General features: G+C 43.5%; 1 protein-coding gene across 1 annotated transcript in view; it reads left to right on the top strand.

Moving 5' to 3' along the window:
• LOC122814459 (zinc finger protein 91-like) overlaps positions 1 to 15,399 on the top strand; it is a 586,949-nt gene that overhangs the window by 249,795 nt on the left and 321,755 nt on the right. Inside the window, exon 8 of the mRNA XM_044087039.1 lies at positions 1 to 77. This exon is cut by the window's left edge and continues 19 nt beyond it. Coding sequence (XP_043942974.1) covers positions 1 to 77 — 77 coding nt within the window. The remainder of the gene's footprint in view (positions 78 to 15,399) is intronic.

The raw sequence follows: 15,399 nt of genomic DNA, 5'->3' as shown, positions 1-15,399 counted from the left end.
TATCGTGCCTACAGTTAAAAGTTAAGGATCTTAAAGACTTACAAAACAAGAATGAGAAGGAACTACCGGATATAAAAGTAAGTAAAATAAAGTAACATTGGTTGTTCTAGATGTGCTGAATGCAAGTCGTCTGTAACAAAGACAGAGGCACAGTGCTTCATATATCTGTTTCATATTGTTTTAATACTAATTTTGTGACATGCGTATTTTATTGGCTCTGAGTGTGTAGAGTTTGAGACGTCTATTGGCTTTTCCTTAGTGTGTTCATGTTGTTCGGTTAGTGATAAAGCAAATGTTAACCGGCTTTGAACTCTAAGGAAATAATGTGATTATACTGTTGCTAAGTCAGACAGCAACTCTGAGGTACTGCAGAAAGCTTATCTAATCATTTAATCCATTTTTAAATATCTGAGCCATTTGCATGATAATGTTTGAACAAGGTATTTCATAGAGTAAAGGAATTATTTATTATGCATTTTAAATACTGTTAAGGTAATCAGAAAATCATTAAGCAAAGAACAGGAAATGGTGCTTATCCTAAAAGTATTTTTATTTTCAGCCTGTAAGTCTAATATATAGTGCCGAACAGGTCACACAGGGGAGCAGCCATCAGTGTTGCTGCTGTTTAGCGCTTAGTTCTCCAGTATACTTATCAGTTGGGGGCTGCCTCTGTTGTGTCTGCATGTCCTCTTTGTGTCCAGCAGGGGGTTTGCTGAGTACTCAGCTTTTCTACAACATCTCAAAGAAATGCAGATGTCTGAATTTGCAGTAATTCAAATTATCCATAGCTGTGTGTTTGGTCTGCATCCTGCGATGTACCAGAGTCCCATCCATGCATACTCTCTGACTCCGTCACAGTGCTGCATAGCATGACACGGATGTCAGAAAATGACTGACTGAGCATTTGGGAAACTTAAGAGTATTCAGTCAGTGGCAGTTGAACCCAGAGTCTTTGCAAGTACAGCTGTGTAAGTGGTTCTAGAAGAAATGTGTGATCTGTGTGATAATTCATAACATATTGGTATGTGAAACACTGTATTCTAAGACTCCATGTAAATCTCTACCCAGGGAAGGTCAGTGCTGTTCTTATTGTAGTGTCCAGTCTGATAACCAAGGCGGTTAGAATCTCCATAGCCAAATCTGAAGTAGTTAACTTCATTTGATCAGCAAACTGTGGGTATCGGATCTGATTCGGATCCAAGCCGGCAGCTTTCCTAGCTAAAAGATCCGAGCTCCAAGCTCCTCCCCCTACCCATAATGCCCTGCCACCTCCCTCTAACCCTCAGATCTCATTTGCCGCGGCTTCTGTAAGCTTCTTAGAACGAGCTCCGAGCGTGGTATTGTGAGTTTAGGCTTTTATATATACTCTTTCTGTCAGAATTTCTCTATCTTTGTGTGTGTGAACTCCCTTCTAACTCCCTTAGCTTTTTGTGGGTAGTTTTAAAACATTTTGGTTAGTTAAAGTTTATTCCCCTCCCCCTCTGTGTGTGTGAAGGTGTGTGCGTGTGGGCCTGTACTCTTTTCCTGTCTAATATGTCTGAAGGCCCAAAAGCTGTGTTTTCTAAATGCTCCGAGTGTGGCCATAAGCTGTCCCCAGCGGATGGCCACACTCTGTGCGTTATTTTCCTGGGGGTTGATCACCTTTCTTCGGGCTGCACTATTTGTGCAGCCTTTAACCCCAGGGCTTGAGTGCTAGGAGGACGAAGGTTATCCTTGCGGGCCTTTTGCCCCTGATTCCACTTCGTCCTCCTCTTCCTCTGTGGTGCCAGCCGCAGCTGCGGCTGCTCCACCTACCGCCTCCGATCCCCTGGCCAGGACTCAACCTCCCTCTTTGGCCCAGGAGGAAAGGGACGGCAAAAAGAAAGACAAGAAGGACAGGGAGTGGGAAAAAGAGAGACACCGTAGCCACAAGAGGTGGTCCGAGTCAGCTCCATTGCTCTGCCATCCAAGCAGCTTGCCTCTCCCCTTAAGGTCTCCGGGCCTTCCCCCTTCCGGCTCTGTTCTCCACGTTTCTCCCCGGAGCCAGAGGAGGAGACCCGGTCATCTTCGAGGTCATCTAAGGTGGCCTTCCCGGCCGGACTCGGTGGCCTCGTCCAGATCAACGAGGAGTTTATCTGACGCAGACATGGACCGGATGATGCGTCGATTTCTTCAGGCCCGGCTGCAGATGGGAGTGCTCTTGCCTCCCCCTCCCCCTCCGGGGGGGAGCTGGACCCCTTTTTTCGCCCCCATTGCTCCTTCTCCAACCCGCTATCGGGGTTTGGAGCTGTCTGATTTGACTAGCTTCAGAGCCAGGGTGGTGTCGGCGCCGACAGTGTTTCCTACTTCGGCGCCAACTGTACCCTCGAGTCTGTCGGATCCGTTTTCGGATCCGAGCTCTCGGGGCTGTGAGTTGAGCGTCGGATCCAGAGGGGTTAGTGGGCCTTCGGCTCTGTTGAGGTCGGAGCACACTACCCTTTTGGATCCGATCGGGTCACCACCGGCACCGATCTGCACTTCGGATCCGAGGGGACTGCTTTTGGATCCTAGGGAAAGCAGTTCTCCCTCGGCATTCAACGTCGTGGAGAGGGTCCTTTCGAAGGATTCGAGGCCCCAGGCTCTTGCTATGGATCCACCCGCCATTCTCTCTCAGATGGGCCTGTCTTCCATCATCCGGCCCCAGGGACAGCCTACGCCTACGTCCCAGATGGTTCCCATTGAGGAACAGGACATTATTGGTGAGGCCTCTTCGGACAGCCCCCCCCCCCCCCGAGGAGGTCCCTCACAAACGAAAGTGCAAGAGGAGACACTTGGACTCACCTGAGTCCCTCACAGGAGACACGGACTTAGAGGAAGGGGAAGGTTCCCCAAGGTCACCCCCCCGAAGACGTCTCCTTTGGAGACATTATGGAAATGTTGCTCATTAGAGGGGGGTGGTCTGCCCAAAAACCTTCCTTGGATGAGTCTGTGTTTCTGGAGGCATTTGACACAGGCCCATCTACCTCTTGGGTGTCCCCTCCCGCCGACCCCCTGGTGGACCTCATAACTACCAGGGCATGGAAGGAGCCGGAGACTGTTGAGCCAATACCCAAGAGACCGGACAGGATACTCAGCCCTCCCATGGACTGGACAGTTTGGAGCAAGGGTGCCCCAGTGGATGCCATGGTGGTGGCGGCTGCCACTAAAAAGGAATTAGCACAGGAGAGTTCCTCGGTACATCCTCCAGACAAGGAGTCTCAGATAATGGACCGCCTTGGAAAGCGGATGTTTGCTTCAGCGACCTTCTCTGTAAGGTCACTGAACTATATAGCACATGTAATTCAGCTCCAGCAGGACCTGATCAAAGAGTACGCTGGGTCACTCTCAGAGTCCATGTCGGCTGAAGACAAACGGACCTTCTCGGCTTGAATGGCCACTCTCAAGTCAATTACTAACACATCTATTCGGCTTCTCTCCCATGCCACGGAGGGAGTGGCTGGAGCCAGCGGAGCAAGCGTTGTCTTACGTAGACGGGCCTGGCTCCGTCTCTGTGATTTTGCAGAACCCTTCAAGGCATCCTTCGCGAACACCCCTTTTGACGGTTCTATGCTTTTCGGCAAAACCGTCCGCGATACGCTTCTCCAGAGCGAGAAAGACGGGAAAACGTCTGCTGTTGGGATCCGCTTCTCGGCTCCTCAGAGGTCCTACTCCAGGAACCAAAGAGGACAAAAGAAGATGTGGTTCTGGAAAGCTCAACAATCCCATTTTGCTCCGGATCCTTTGTCCTTCAGAGGCAGAGGAGGACAGGGTGGACGCCGGCCTAGAGGCAGAGGGGGGCCGAAGAATTTCGGGTCGAGGGAACCCTTTTCCGATCGACTTACGCAGCAGCCCTGAGGGGTTGCCCAACTGCTCCTCTCTGGAGGCAGTCGGGGGGGCGCTTCTCGGAGCACCTAGCAAATTGGGAGTCCATTACGACAGATCGCTGGGTGCTCCAAATTATATCCAGAGGCTATTCTATTCCTTTCCTAACGTATCCTCCCCGGTCAGGGAGTCTCCCCAATGTTCCACCCAATCAGAGGGAGGTAGCAGCCTTCGAAATACAAGAGCTGCTAAGAAAAAGAGCCATCCAGCACATCCCCCTCAGGCAATCTGGATCAGGCTTTTACTCCAGGTTTGTTTTGGTGCCAAAAAAGACTGGGGATGTACGACCCATTCTCGACCTGTCCACATTGAACCTGTCAGTCCCCAAAGAAAAGTTCCGGATGGTCACTATTCAATCCATTCTCCCACTTTTACAAGAGAACGACTGGATGTGCTCGATAGACCTCAAGAATGCGTACTACCACATTCTAATGGACAGGTGATCCAGGAGGTTTCTCCGCTTTCGGCTGGGAGACAGCCATTATCAGTTCAGGGTCCTACCCTTCGGTCTCACCACAGCCCCCAGAGTGTTCACCAAGGTCATGGTAGTTGTAGGGGCCCACCTGAGGCTTCAGGGAATACAGGTCTTTCCTTACCTGGACGACTGGCTCCTAACCGCCCCCACCAGGCATCAACTATGTTCAGGCAGGGACTATTTCTTACATCTAGCCCGCCATCTAGGGATCACGATCAACCACAAGAAATCCTCCCTTCAACCTACTCAGATTTTGGAGTTCATAGAGGCCAGGATAGACACTGTACAATCCAGAGTCTTTCTGATGGCGGACAGACTTTGCAATCTAAACCTTCATATTCTGGCTCTTCTGCAGTCATCAGCCCCCCCTCCCCCTGGCGGAACTAGTCCTGAGGGCCCTGGGGTCCATGGCAGCGGCCATCAATCTGTCACCTATTGCACGTCTGAAAATGAGAATCCTTCAATGGACCTTACAGGTTCAATGGTCCATCCTACATCATCCCCTGTCTACACCTATTCCCCTCAGCAGGATTTGCAGGGAATCGCTACTTTGGTGGCTCCGTTCCAGAGACTTCCAGGAAGGGCACCCCTTCGCTATATCCCCACCCCAAGTCACGGTGACCACGGACGCATTTCTCCTCAGGTGGGGGGGCATTGCATGGGCAGATCCGTCCAAGGCACGTGGACTCACACAGAGACCTCATTGCATATCAATGTCCTGGAGATGAGGGCGGTGCTTCTAACGTTGCAGGCTCTCCATCCCCTTCTTCCTCCAGGGACTATTGCAATTCAAACAGACAACATGTCGGTAGTCTGGTACATAAACAAACAGGGGGGAACCAGATCTTACCCACTTTGCAGAGAGGCCATGAGAGTGTGGGAATGGGTGATATCCACCAACCGCTTTCTCATAGCAATGCACATTCCGGGTCAGTCAAACATTTTAGCGGACAGGTTGAGTCGAACGATCCTCTCACCTTACGAGTGGTCTCTGAACCCAGTAGTAGCGGAGCAAATCTTCCTCAGATGGTGTCAACCTTGCTGCAATCTGTTTGCCTCGCCTTCGAACACAAAGTGCAGCGAGTTCTTCTCGCTAATTCCCCCACCATGGGAAGTCCCCAGAGATGCTCTGGTTCATGCTTGGCCATCTGGTCTTCTGTATGCTTATCCTTCTCTTCCATTAATGACAAAATTCTTGCAGAAAGCTCATCAGTTGGGGAGCAGAGTTATCCTCTTAGCCCCATTCTGGCCCCGCCAAACCTGGTTCCCATACCTACGGTCTCATCTAGTACATCCTCCCTGGATTTTAGATCCCATTCCAGATCTGATCGCTCATCCTTTAGGATTGAAGACCACCAACCTGGACTACCTCAAGCTCTCAGCTTGGTTGATCCAGTTCCATTAATGGCTAGGACTCCTGGTATATCTTCCTCAGTTAAGGCCATCCTGGTGGCTGCCCATAAACCATCTACCAGGAAAATCTACAAGAGTAAATGGAAACGTTTCTCTGTCTGGGCGGAGCATAGGAATTTGGATCCCTTCACGGCTCCTATCCTAGCAGTTCTAGAATTTCTATCCCATATTTTTCATCAAGGGTCTAGTTCTTCTACTATTAAAGTTCAATTGGCAGCTATTTCCCACTACCACGTTGGAAACAGTTTAGGCCCCCTAGCTTCCTCCAAGATTTGCAAAACATTCCTGAAAGGAACCTTTCTGTTAAGACCCCCTATTAAACATGCAGTTCCTCCATGGGATCTAACCCTAGTTCTGCAGGCTCTGACTGGTCCTCCTTTTGAACCCGCGGTTTCAGTCGACTTAAAATATGTATCTTGGAAAACGGCCTTCCTGATTGCCATTACCTCAGCTAGGAGGATATTGGAGCTTCACGCTCTTTGCAGTAAGCCTCCATATATGATCTTTCATAAAGACAGGGTTTCCCTCAGGACTAATCCCTCATTTCTGCCTAAAGTGGCTTCAGAAGCCAATATCAACCAGTCCATCAATCTACCTGTCTTCTTTCCTAATTTTCAAAACAAAGGAGAGTATAAACTCCATTGTCTGGATGTTCATAGACCGTTACGATTTTACTTAAACAGAACAGCCGATCTTCGAAAATGAGATCAACTTTTTGTGTCATTTGCTAAACCCTGTCTGGGTAAACCAGTCACTAAAGTAACCTTAACTAGATGGATTTCCCAATGCATCCTTCTCGCATACAAAAGCTCTGGTCGACCTGAGCCCCTGAGGGTGTGAGCCCATTCTACCCGATCTATGGCTACTTCTGCTGCTTTCTGGTCAAGGGTTTCTTTGGATGACATTTGCTCAGCAGCTACTTGGGCTTCCTCTCATACCTTTATTGCACATTATAAGTTGGATTTAATATCCAGAGGACGCGCATCTTTTGGCTCTGCAGTGCTCCGGAATATCCTTCCATGAGGATCTCCCAAGTTGTTGGTAGCTGGGGACTCTGATAAAGAAGTTATGTACTCACCATAATGTTCCATCTGAGTGGGTAACTTCATTTGTCATCAACCAACCCTCCCTCCATCCCCCAGACCTTAAGTTCGTTATTAAAGGATCAGGATACGTCACTTCCAGATGACATCAGGTGGAATGTATAGTAATCCTTCCTTGTGTTATAGTAATTTTCTATGGCATTATGGCAAACTCGATCTGAGGGTTAGAGGGAGGTGGCAGGGCATTATGGGTAGGGGGAGGAGTTTGGAGGTCGGATCTTTTAGCTAGGAAAGTTGCCGGCTCAGATCCGAATCGGATCCGATACCCACAGGTTGCTGACAAATGAAGTTACCTAGTCAGATGGAACGTTATGGTGAGTACATAACTTTTTCTCAGCTAAGCTCCACCCTACTCTATGCATCCCCCATACTTACCAACCTTGAACAGACAGACCTGCACAAGCTGGGTGCTTGTTACAACAAAATTTGCCACTGGAACCTCCTACCGCAGCCATCATTGTATCTCCCTTAAAGAACTAAACTGGCCAGAACTCCCACAACTCCTTCACTTTCATTAACTCACCCTCTCGCTCATAAACTTATTAATCACCCCATTAACATCCCTTCCCTTTAAACCCTTTTCCAACCCCATCACCCCACTAGGCCCCTAAGATCAAGCAACAAAAATCAACTCACTGTTATCAAACCCAAAAACTCAGCAGGAGAAGCCATATTTTCATGTACCATATCTAAACTCTGGAACAATCTTCCACCGTCTATAACTACTCTACCTTCCAGCAGGCTTTTCAAGACTGCGCTCAAATTCCAGTTAAATTTGCACTGGCTTTGTCCTTGTTCTAATCCAGACTAATACCCCCACCCTTACCCCCACCCCACCTAGACTCTTAACCCAACTATACTACCGCCACTACTAACCACAGTCAGAAATAGCTAGTTGTCTTTACATACTTTAACATCTTGTCTGACAACTTTGTTACTAATATTATAAACGACAAGAAACTATCTTAACTTGCAACATTTACTGTATATACTGTTGATAATCAATATCTTGTTATTGTATTAAAGCCAACAACCTGTAATATTGTTTACTATTGCCGCAGCTTTGTATCTCTATTTATCATGTACATGATGTGGTGCTTTTCTCCCCGGGCATCCGCTGAAAAAGGACCTGCATCCAGTCGGAATTTCCCTGTAAACAAATGTAAATAAAATAATAATAAATAATGTCCATTGTGATTTTAGTTGTCCCAAATTGGTCCACTGCCAAACTCAAACTCATAAGCCTAAAGAATTGACAGAAAAAAATGCACTGAACCTACCGCGCAACACACAGATAATATATATATATTTTTACAGGGTGGCCCCCATGGGGAGTTTACCCCCAGCATCCCACTTTCTAAGTTTACTAAGTCCATGGTCACAGAATTGTGAGTAAGAGTAACATTGTCCACTGGTGAAAGCAGTAGCCAGGTAAACTGATATCTTCCAGTCGAGTGATTTAACAGAGAAAGCATTGCTTCGGAAAAGTAATTTGGGAAATGGGAATTGGAGAAGTGACAGCTGATCTGTCAGTTGTTAACCACATGCAGAGTGAGAATACCACATGCAGACTGAGAATACCAGCATGCTACACAATCCATATTTACCAGTGCTTTCTTCAGTTGTTTGGAAGGAAAACTGCATAAATTACACAAAAAACGTAGTTCATAGATTTAAATATCAGTACAACCTATTGACCTTCAAGTGGTTTGATTTCCATAATCCCATGATGATGTCTTTTACTTTCCTTATTTGTATCAAGCAAGATAACAGCTAATGACTGTATGGAGCAAGCTTCCCCTTCATCTTGGAAAGCACTGAGTCATGTATCTAATGTTTTTATTACTGGCATTAATTTTTTAGGAGTGCGGTTCCCAATTTTTCATCAGTGTTGTGTTGGATTTTCCATTAGTGCGCATTTTAGAGTTTCAAACATAACAGGATCAGACATTGTGGAGGTCGTGTCTTTTTAATCTATAAAAAAACTAAATGTAATAAGAATTCCTGAAGCCTTTCTGAATAGTCCGTGTTTTCCAGCAGTGTGATTTTCCTGATAATTAATCCCTGTTCCTTTTCACTTTGAGGTGGCATGTTTGGTCCACAAAATGTATTTTTTTCAATAAAGGGTCAGATTAATATGGTACAAAGTTTTACAGTCCCTCCTGTGAGATGAAATGCCTTGAAAAATATGGATAATACATTTCTCAATTTGACAAATGCATGCTACTGTCTTAGCATGATTCCTAAGTCTTTATTTATTTTTATTTATTTTACATTTGTTGACCGGGCTAGTCCAGTTGGATATATGTCCATTTTCAGTGGAGGCCCGGGGAGAAAAGCTCCACAAGTTCAACAACAAATACATAAGGACAATGATATTTACAAAGACATTAGAACTCTTAATTAGAAAGTCACACAAAAAATGTCAAAAAATGAAAAATGTAGTGAATGTACATTATAAGCAGTACGTAATCACACTCATTCTATTAAAAATTACACACTAGGTCTAAAAATGTAGTCTGGTTTAGTTGATAAAGACAGACACTATATACATAGGTACATGCCCTAAATAAGATAAGTGATGAGAATCATGTTATAATGGGAAGGGTTAGTTGTTTAATCTAGGTTAGCACAGGGGCATAGCCAGTGTGATTGGAGGTAGGGTTTAAGTTTTAAATAGGTTAGCTGAGGATAGTGAAGTTACATGATTGGGGAGACTGTTCCAGGTTTTACCCACTGTATTAGAGAACAGAGTATCACCTGCTGAGTTATTAGATTTAGATATTTGTACTAGTAGTTTGTTAGATGAGCGCAGGGTTTTGAGATTAATATAGGGGGTGACCAAGGAAGTGATTATAGGAGTATTTTTTTGGGTGGTACAGGATCTTGTGGGCTACAATTACTTGGTTGAATAATATTAGGTTTGGCAATTCAAGCCAACCTAGTTGATTCAAATTGATACAATGATGGGTTCTATAGGAGAACCCTGCAGCAAATCTGGCAATATTGTTGTAAGAGGTAGACAGCTTATTCAGAGCACTTTTACATAATTTGGTATAGATAGGAGAGGCATAAAGCAGAGTAGATATAAGGTGGGTGCGGGCAATGGTGATTCTGGCTAATTGAGTTAGAAAGGGTTTGATCCTGTAGAGGGAACCTAATTTCTTATTAACTGTTTTTATAGTGTTATTGATGTGAGGCTCATAAGAGAGGTTATTATCAATTAGAACCCCGAGTAGTTTAGTGGTAGTATCAGGAGATATAATAGTTCCATTACTAGAGGTTACGGTAAAGTTAAGAGGGGAGGTTCTATGGGTGGGTGTGAATAGTAGCATTTTTGTTTTCTTTGGGTTTAAGATAAGATATCTATGCAGGAGCCAATTTTCAACTGTATTAAAGTTTTTTTGGGTTAGAGACTGAAGTTCTGATGGGGAAGTGGCAGAGCATATAAGTGTGGAGTCATCTGCATATTGGATGCAAGTGGCTTGTGGGATTACAGAATGGAGGTCATTAGTAAAGATGGGGAAAAGTAAAGGTCCCAATATGGATCCTTGTGGGACTCCTAGGGTAACTGGAAGGTGGGAAGATAAGGTATTTGCCCATAGTACAGCCTGTTTTCTATTATTTAAGTAGGATTGGAACCACTGAATTGCAAGATCATCCAATGACAGGTTTCTGAGAGTGTTTATGAGGAGGTGATGGTTGACCATGTCGAAGGCTTTCGACAGATCAATAAAGAGGGCTGAGGATAGAGTGTCATTATTACGATTTCTATTAATATGGTCAGAAAAGGGTAAAAGAGCAGAGGTGGTGCTATGAAATGGTCTAAAACCATGTTGACAGTTGGCTAGTAGATTTTTTTCAAGTAGGTGAGTTAAAAGTTGCCTGTGAATACATTTCTCCATTATCATTGCAACAGGGGATAATATGGCTATGGGCCTGTAGTTGGAAAAGTCCTTGGAAGTACCACCTTTATGCAGGGGGATAATGTGGGAGACTTTCCAGATGGATGGGATGTATCCTTCAGAAATGGTTCTATTAATGAGGATGGATATGGGGTAAGCAATTGCTTTAGCTGATTTTTGCAGGTATTCTGCAGGTAGTTGATCTGCAGAGAGTGTGGTAGGTTTAAGCTGCTGGATAGGTTTACAGACAAGGGATGTGGGAACTGGTTGAAAATGAAATAGCAGAGAGTTATTGATCATGGCAGTGGTAGAGCATGTGATGCTAGGAGATAGTTGGTCGGCCAGGGATTGAATGGTTTCTGTAAAGAAAGTGTTAAATGAGTTGGCTATTTGGGTAGGATTATTATAATTAGAGCCAGGGGGGAGTGGGAGTGCAAGAGTGTCCTGGGTGTAGGAGGTTATTTATGCCTTGCCAGAATTTTTGTGGATTTTTCTGGTGGGTTTGTTGAAGATGGCAGTAGCAGTTCTTTAAAGACACTATTGCTTTTTTTGTTTCATTTCTTAGCTGCCTATATTTTAGGTGATCTGAAGGGCTTTTTGATACCTGCCAGTTGTCCCATAGTTTATTTCTTTGGAGGATTTTTTGTTTGGTAGTTTTAGTGAGCCATGGGGCTGGTTTAGTTCTAGTTCTAATTTTACAAATAGGGGCATGGCAATCTAGAATGGTTAAGAATTTTGCATTAAAGTATTTGACTGCGTCATGTAATGGGAGATGCTTGAGGTGTGTCCAGTCACAGGCTGAAAGTTCAGTTTGGAAGCTTTCCAGGTTAAAGTTTTTGTTGGTCCTTACAGTCCTATAGCTGGTTAAGTTTGGAGATTCAGTCTTATATCTGATTAAGTAGGTAAGTGAATGGTCACTTATGTCTTCTGGGAGGGTGCCTGATTTATAAGTTTGCTGGTGAGTATTAGTGAGAATCCAGTCTAGAGTGCTTTTTTTTGTTATTAAGCTTGTTGGTTCGGGTAGGGGAAGTTATGGTTTGGGTAAAACCATATAGATTAATATGAGTAGAAGGCTGCTCAGTTGTACAGGAAATCCAGTTTATATTAAAGTCGCCAAGTATTATGGTTTCTTGTGGATAGTTGGTTGATAGCCAGCTAAGAATAGCTTCTAGTGTGTTAGTATTATTGCCTGGGGGAAGGTACATACAGATTATATATATGGATTTACATTTGTTCAGCTGAAAATTTGATATAAGAATCTCTGCATTACTGGAAAGAGGTAGTTTGGGGTCTATTGAGGTAACTTGTAGTCCATTTTTATAAAGTATAGCTATGCCTCCACCCTTCTTAGTATTACGGTCAAGTCTCAGGATATTGTAGCTGGGGGAATAACTACAGTATCTTGTATTGATGGGTTAAGCCAGGTTTCAGTAAGGCAGAGGATATCAAATGAATATACATCTATAAGGGCATGCAAAGGAGCAAGTTTACTATTGATGCTTGTAATATTTAGATGTGCTATTAGAAGAGAGTTGGGGGTCCTGGTAAGTAGTTGTGTGTGTAGATGAAGTTGTTGTATCAGGCTTAGTGACAGTACTTGAGGTAGGACCAGGGTTTGGATGTATATCACCATCTATGAGGATGTGGATTTGAACTCTTAGGGTGAGTTGTAAAAGTTTAAAAGTTAGGTTTTGGAATTATCTAGCTTTAGGGCTATAGTAAGAAATGTGAGCAAGTCTATGAAACTTGGCTGGTAAATATTTTGCTGGGAAGAAAGAGTTGTTGAAACTATGGGGAAGATTAAATGTAGGTATAGAGGTTTGCTTGATGGGATAGTGAAATCCTAGACTTGTTTGGTGTTTATAGTGAGTAAGTAGATAGTTACGATAGTTAGCAGTGATAGTAAAAATAAGGGATTGTGGCATGTTTGGTACAATAGTAGAGGCATTGTAGGTACAAAATGAATGAGATAAAATGCAGGGATATTTGCAGATAAGATAGAGGGGGAGAATTACTGGGAGTATAGTACTAGTACTTTAAGGGGGAGGAGTTTGTGTTTGGTGATAATGTAGTGGGTGTGGCCAGTGGGGTATTTAGGACCAATGGGGGCGGGTGGAATTTGGGGGCAGGGTAGGGGAGCAGAGTGAACCCGCAGGGCGAACGGAGCGGGAAAAGCGAAAGAAGAAGCGAATCCTAGAAGAACAATCAGAGACGCTAATTGTTAAGGTAAGTATAGGTGGTGAGAGATAGGTAACAGATAGCCTGGATAGTATTTGGATAATACAAAGTGGTAAAGCAGTGAAGAAGGTAAAGGTAGGAGGGTAGAGAGGGACTATACACTGAAACAGGGAATCGGGATGCCTATAAGGTGAGTTAGGGGACAATAGGTAAGGTGTAGAGAAATATTGCCACCTAGTGGACAGACGTGAGATAGCAGTAATAGCGTCTATTGGGAGAGAGAAGGGAGGGTAGCAGAAGTCAGAGTTTGAGTATGCTAGGATAGGAGTTTATAACAAAGGTTAAAGGAGAGAGGAAGGGAGACTAGGTCTAGGAACAGAGACTAGGTCTAGGAACAGATAGAGTTTGGTTGCTGGTTGCCCTGGCTAGTTAGAGTAAATGTACAAAATTACAGTAGTGTACACTATTAGGTCTACAGACAGTAGTTTTTCAAGTACATACTTTCTCTAGCTTAATGTATTCCCTTGAGGGGACTGTTGCACATGGAAGGATGGGTTCTGTTCTTTTAGTTTGGGAAGACAGCAGTGTACTGTTGGGAAAATCTTGCTATTCAGCAGGCAGGGCAGGTCCTCAAAACATTACTGAGCAATAAGGTTTGGTAGCTAGTGATAATAAGGGGAGAGAGACTGTAGTAAGATACCTAGAGAGAAAAAACACATTCACTTATTAGATATTAATAACAAACAGGCTATAAGAATATACAAGCATACCAACACAATCTTGTCAGACAGATATTTTGACTCTAAAGCAGTGCAAAATTGTATATACTAAATGCTAGATTTTTTATCAATGTAAACCAACTAATAATAGGAAAAGTAATGGCACAATATCTGCTGCTCACTAGACAGGAAGACATACTGATACATATGGTATATTCCTATGGTCCCTTTAGTTGTGAATAGGAAGACATACTGATACATATGGTATATTCCTATGGTCCCTTTAGTTGTGAATAGGAAGACAGACTGATACATATGGTATATTCCTATGGTCCCTTTAGTTGTGAATAGGAAGACATACTGATACATATGGTATATTCCTATGATCCCTTTAGTTGTGAATAGGAAGACAGACTGATACATATGGTATATTCCTATGGTCCCTTGTTGTGAATAGGAAGACATACTGATACATATGGTATATTCCTATGGTCCCTTTAGTTGTGAATAGGAAGACATACTGATGCATATGGCATATTCCTATGGTCCCTTTAGTTGTGAATAGGAAGACATACTGATGCATATGGCATATTCCTATGGTCCCTTTAGTTGTGAATAGGAAGACATACTGATGCATATGGCATATTCCTATGGTCCCTTTAGTTGTGAATAGGAAGACATACTGATACATATGGTATATTCCTATGGTCCCTTTAGTTGTGAATAGGAAGACATACTGATGCATATGGCATATTCCTATGGTCCCTTTAGTTGTGAATAGGAAGACATACTGATACATATGGTATATTCCTATGGTCCCTTTAGTTGTGAAAAACTTTATAGCACAGTTTTCTTTAATCAGTAATTACTTTTACAGTTAGTATGCAAGCATAGTCAGTAGATGCACTATACTATACAAAAGTGCAGTTTGAGTGTCCTATGTTCAGTTAAGCATTTACAGTACTAGCAAATAAGTATGAGTAAAGAACATTTGGGTCAAGTAGGATCCGTAAAGGAAGTAGTTCAAGATCCATGTGACTCATATAAGCTTATGTTCCATCATTTTAAATGTTAGGATCCAAATAATTCCATTAAGCTTGTACTCAACCAAAACGAAAAATAGATTAAAATAAGCTAGGAACAGAATTCCTGAAGGTGTAAGAATAATAAGCTAGAAACGCTCTATATGCCGTTTTCGGAAATAAAAAATCAGTAGTACATTTAGGTTAGACACATTGATTCAATTAGGCGTGTACTCAATCAAAATCAAAGGTGAATTAAAATAAGCTAGAAACAAAAACTCCTGATGGAGTAATAATAATAAGCTAGAAACGCTCTATGTGCCGTTTCCAAAAAATCTAAGACCAACTAATGCAATTAAGTTATACTCAGCCCAATTACCATAGTGGATTGTTACAAGCTGCGAACGCTATTAGTGTAAAGACAAGCAGATTAAAATCGCTACATTTGCTATAGCTTAATAGTGAGGTGAGTACATACTAAAGTGCAACAGATGCTTTATCTGTGTCGTAGTGGCTTTAGGTAAGAATGTATCACTTTTAGACTGACCACTACAAAGTTCTAGTTTACCTAACAATGTGCAGCGACGGAAACATTTGTGGGTGAACTACATCCACGCTATGACTATGAGCGTTTAGGCATGCGACTGGTATTAAACATTTTACACAATACAGGTACTCAAAAACACTTCCAGATCCGTTCTAATA

Source organism: Protopterus annectens, chromosome 10.part0 (genome assembly GCF_019279795.1).
Source record: "Protopterus annectens isolate FY-2018-M chromosome 10.part0, PAN1.0, whole genome shotgun sequence".
In the NCBI taxonomy this organism is placed as follows: Eukaryota; Metazoa; Chordata; order Ceratodontiformes; family Protopteridae; genus Protopterus; species Protopterus annectens.
Note: the sequence above shows the minus strand (reverse complement) of the source record. Positions and strands in the feature narration are given on the sequence as shown.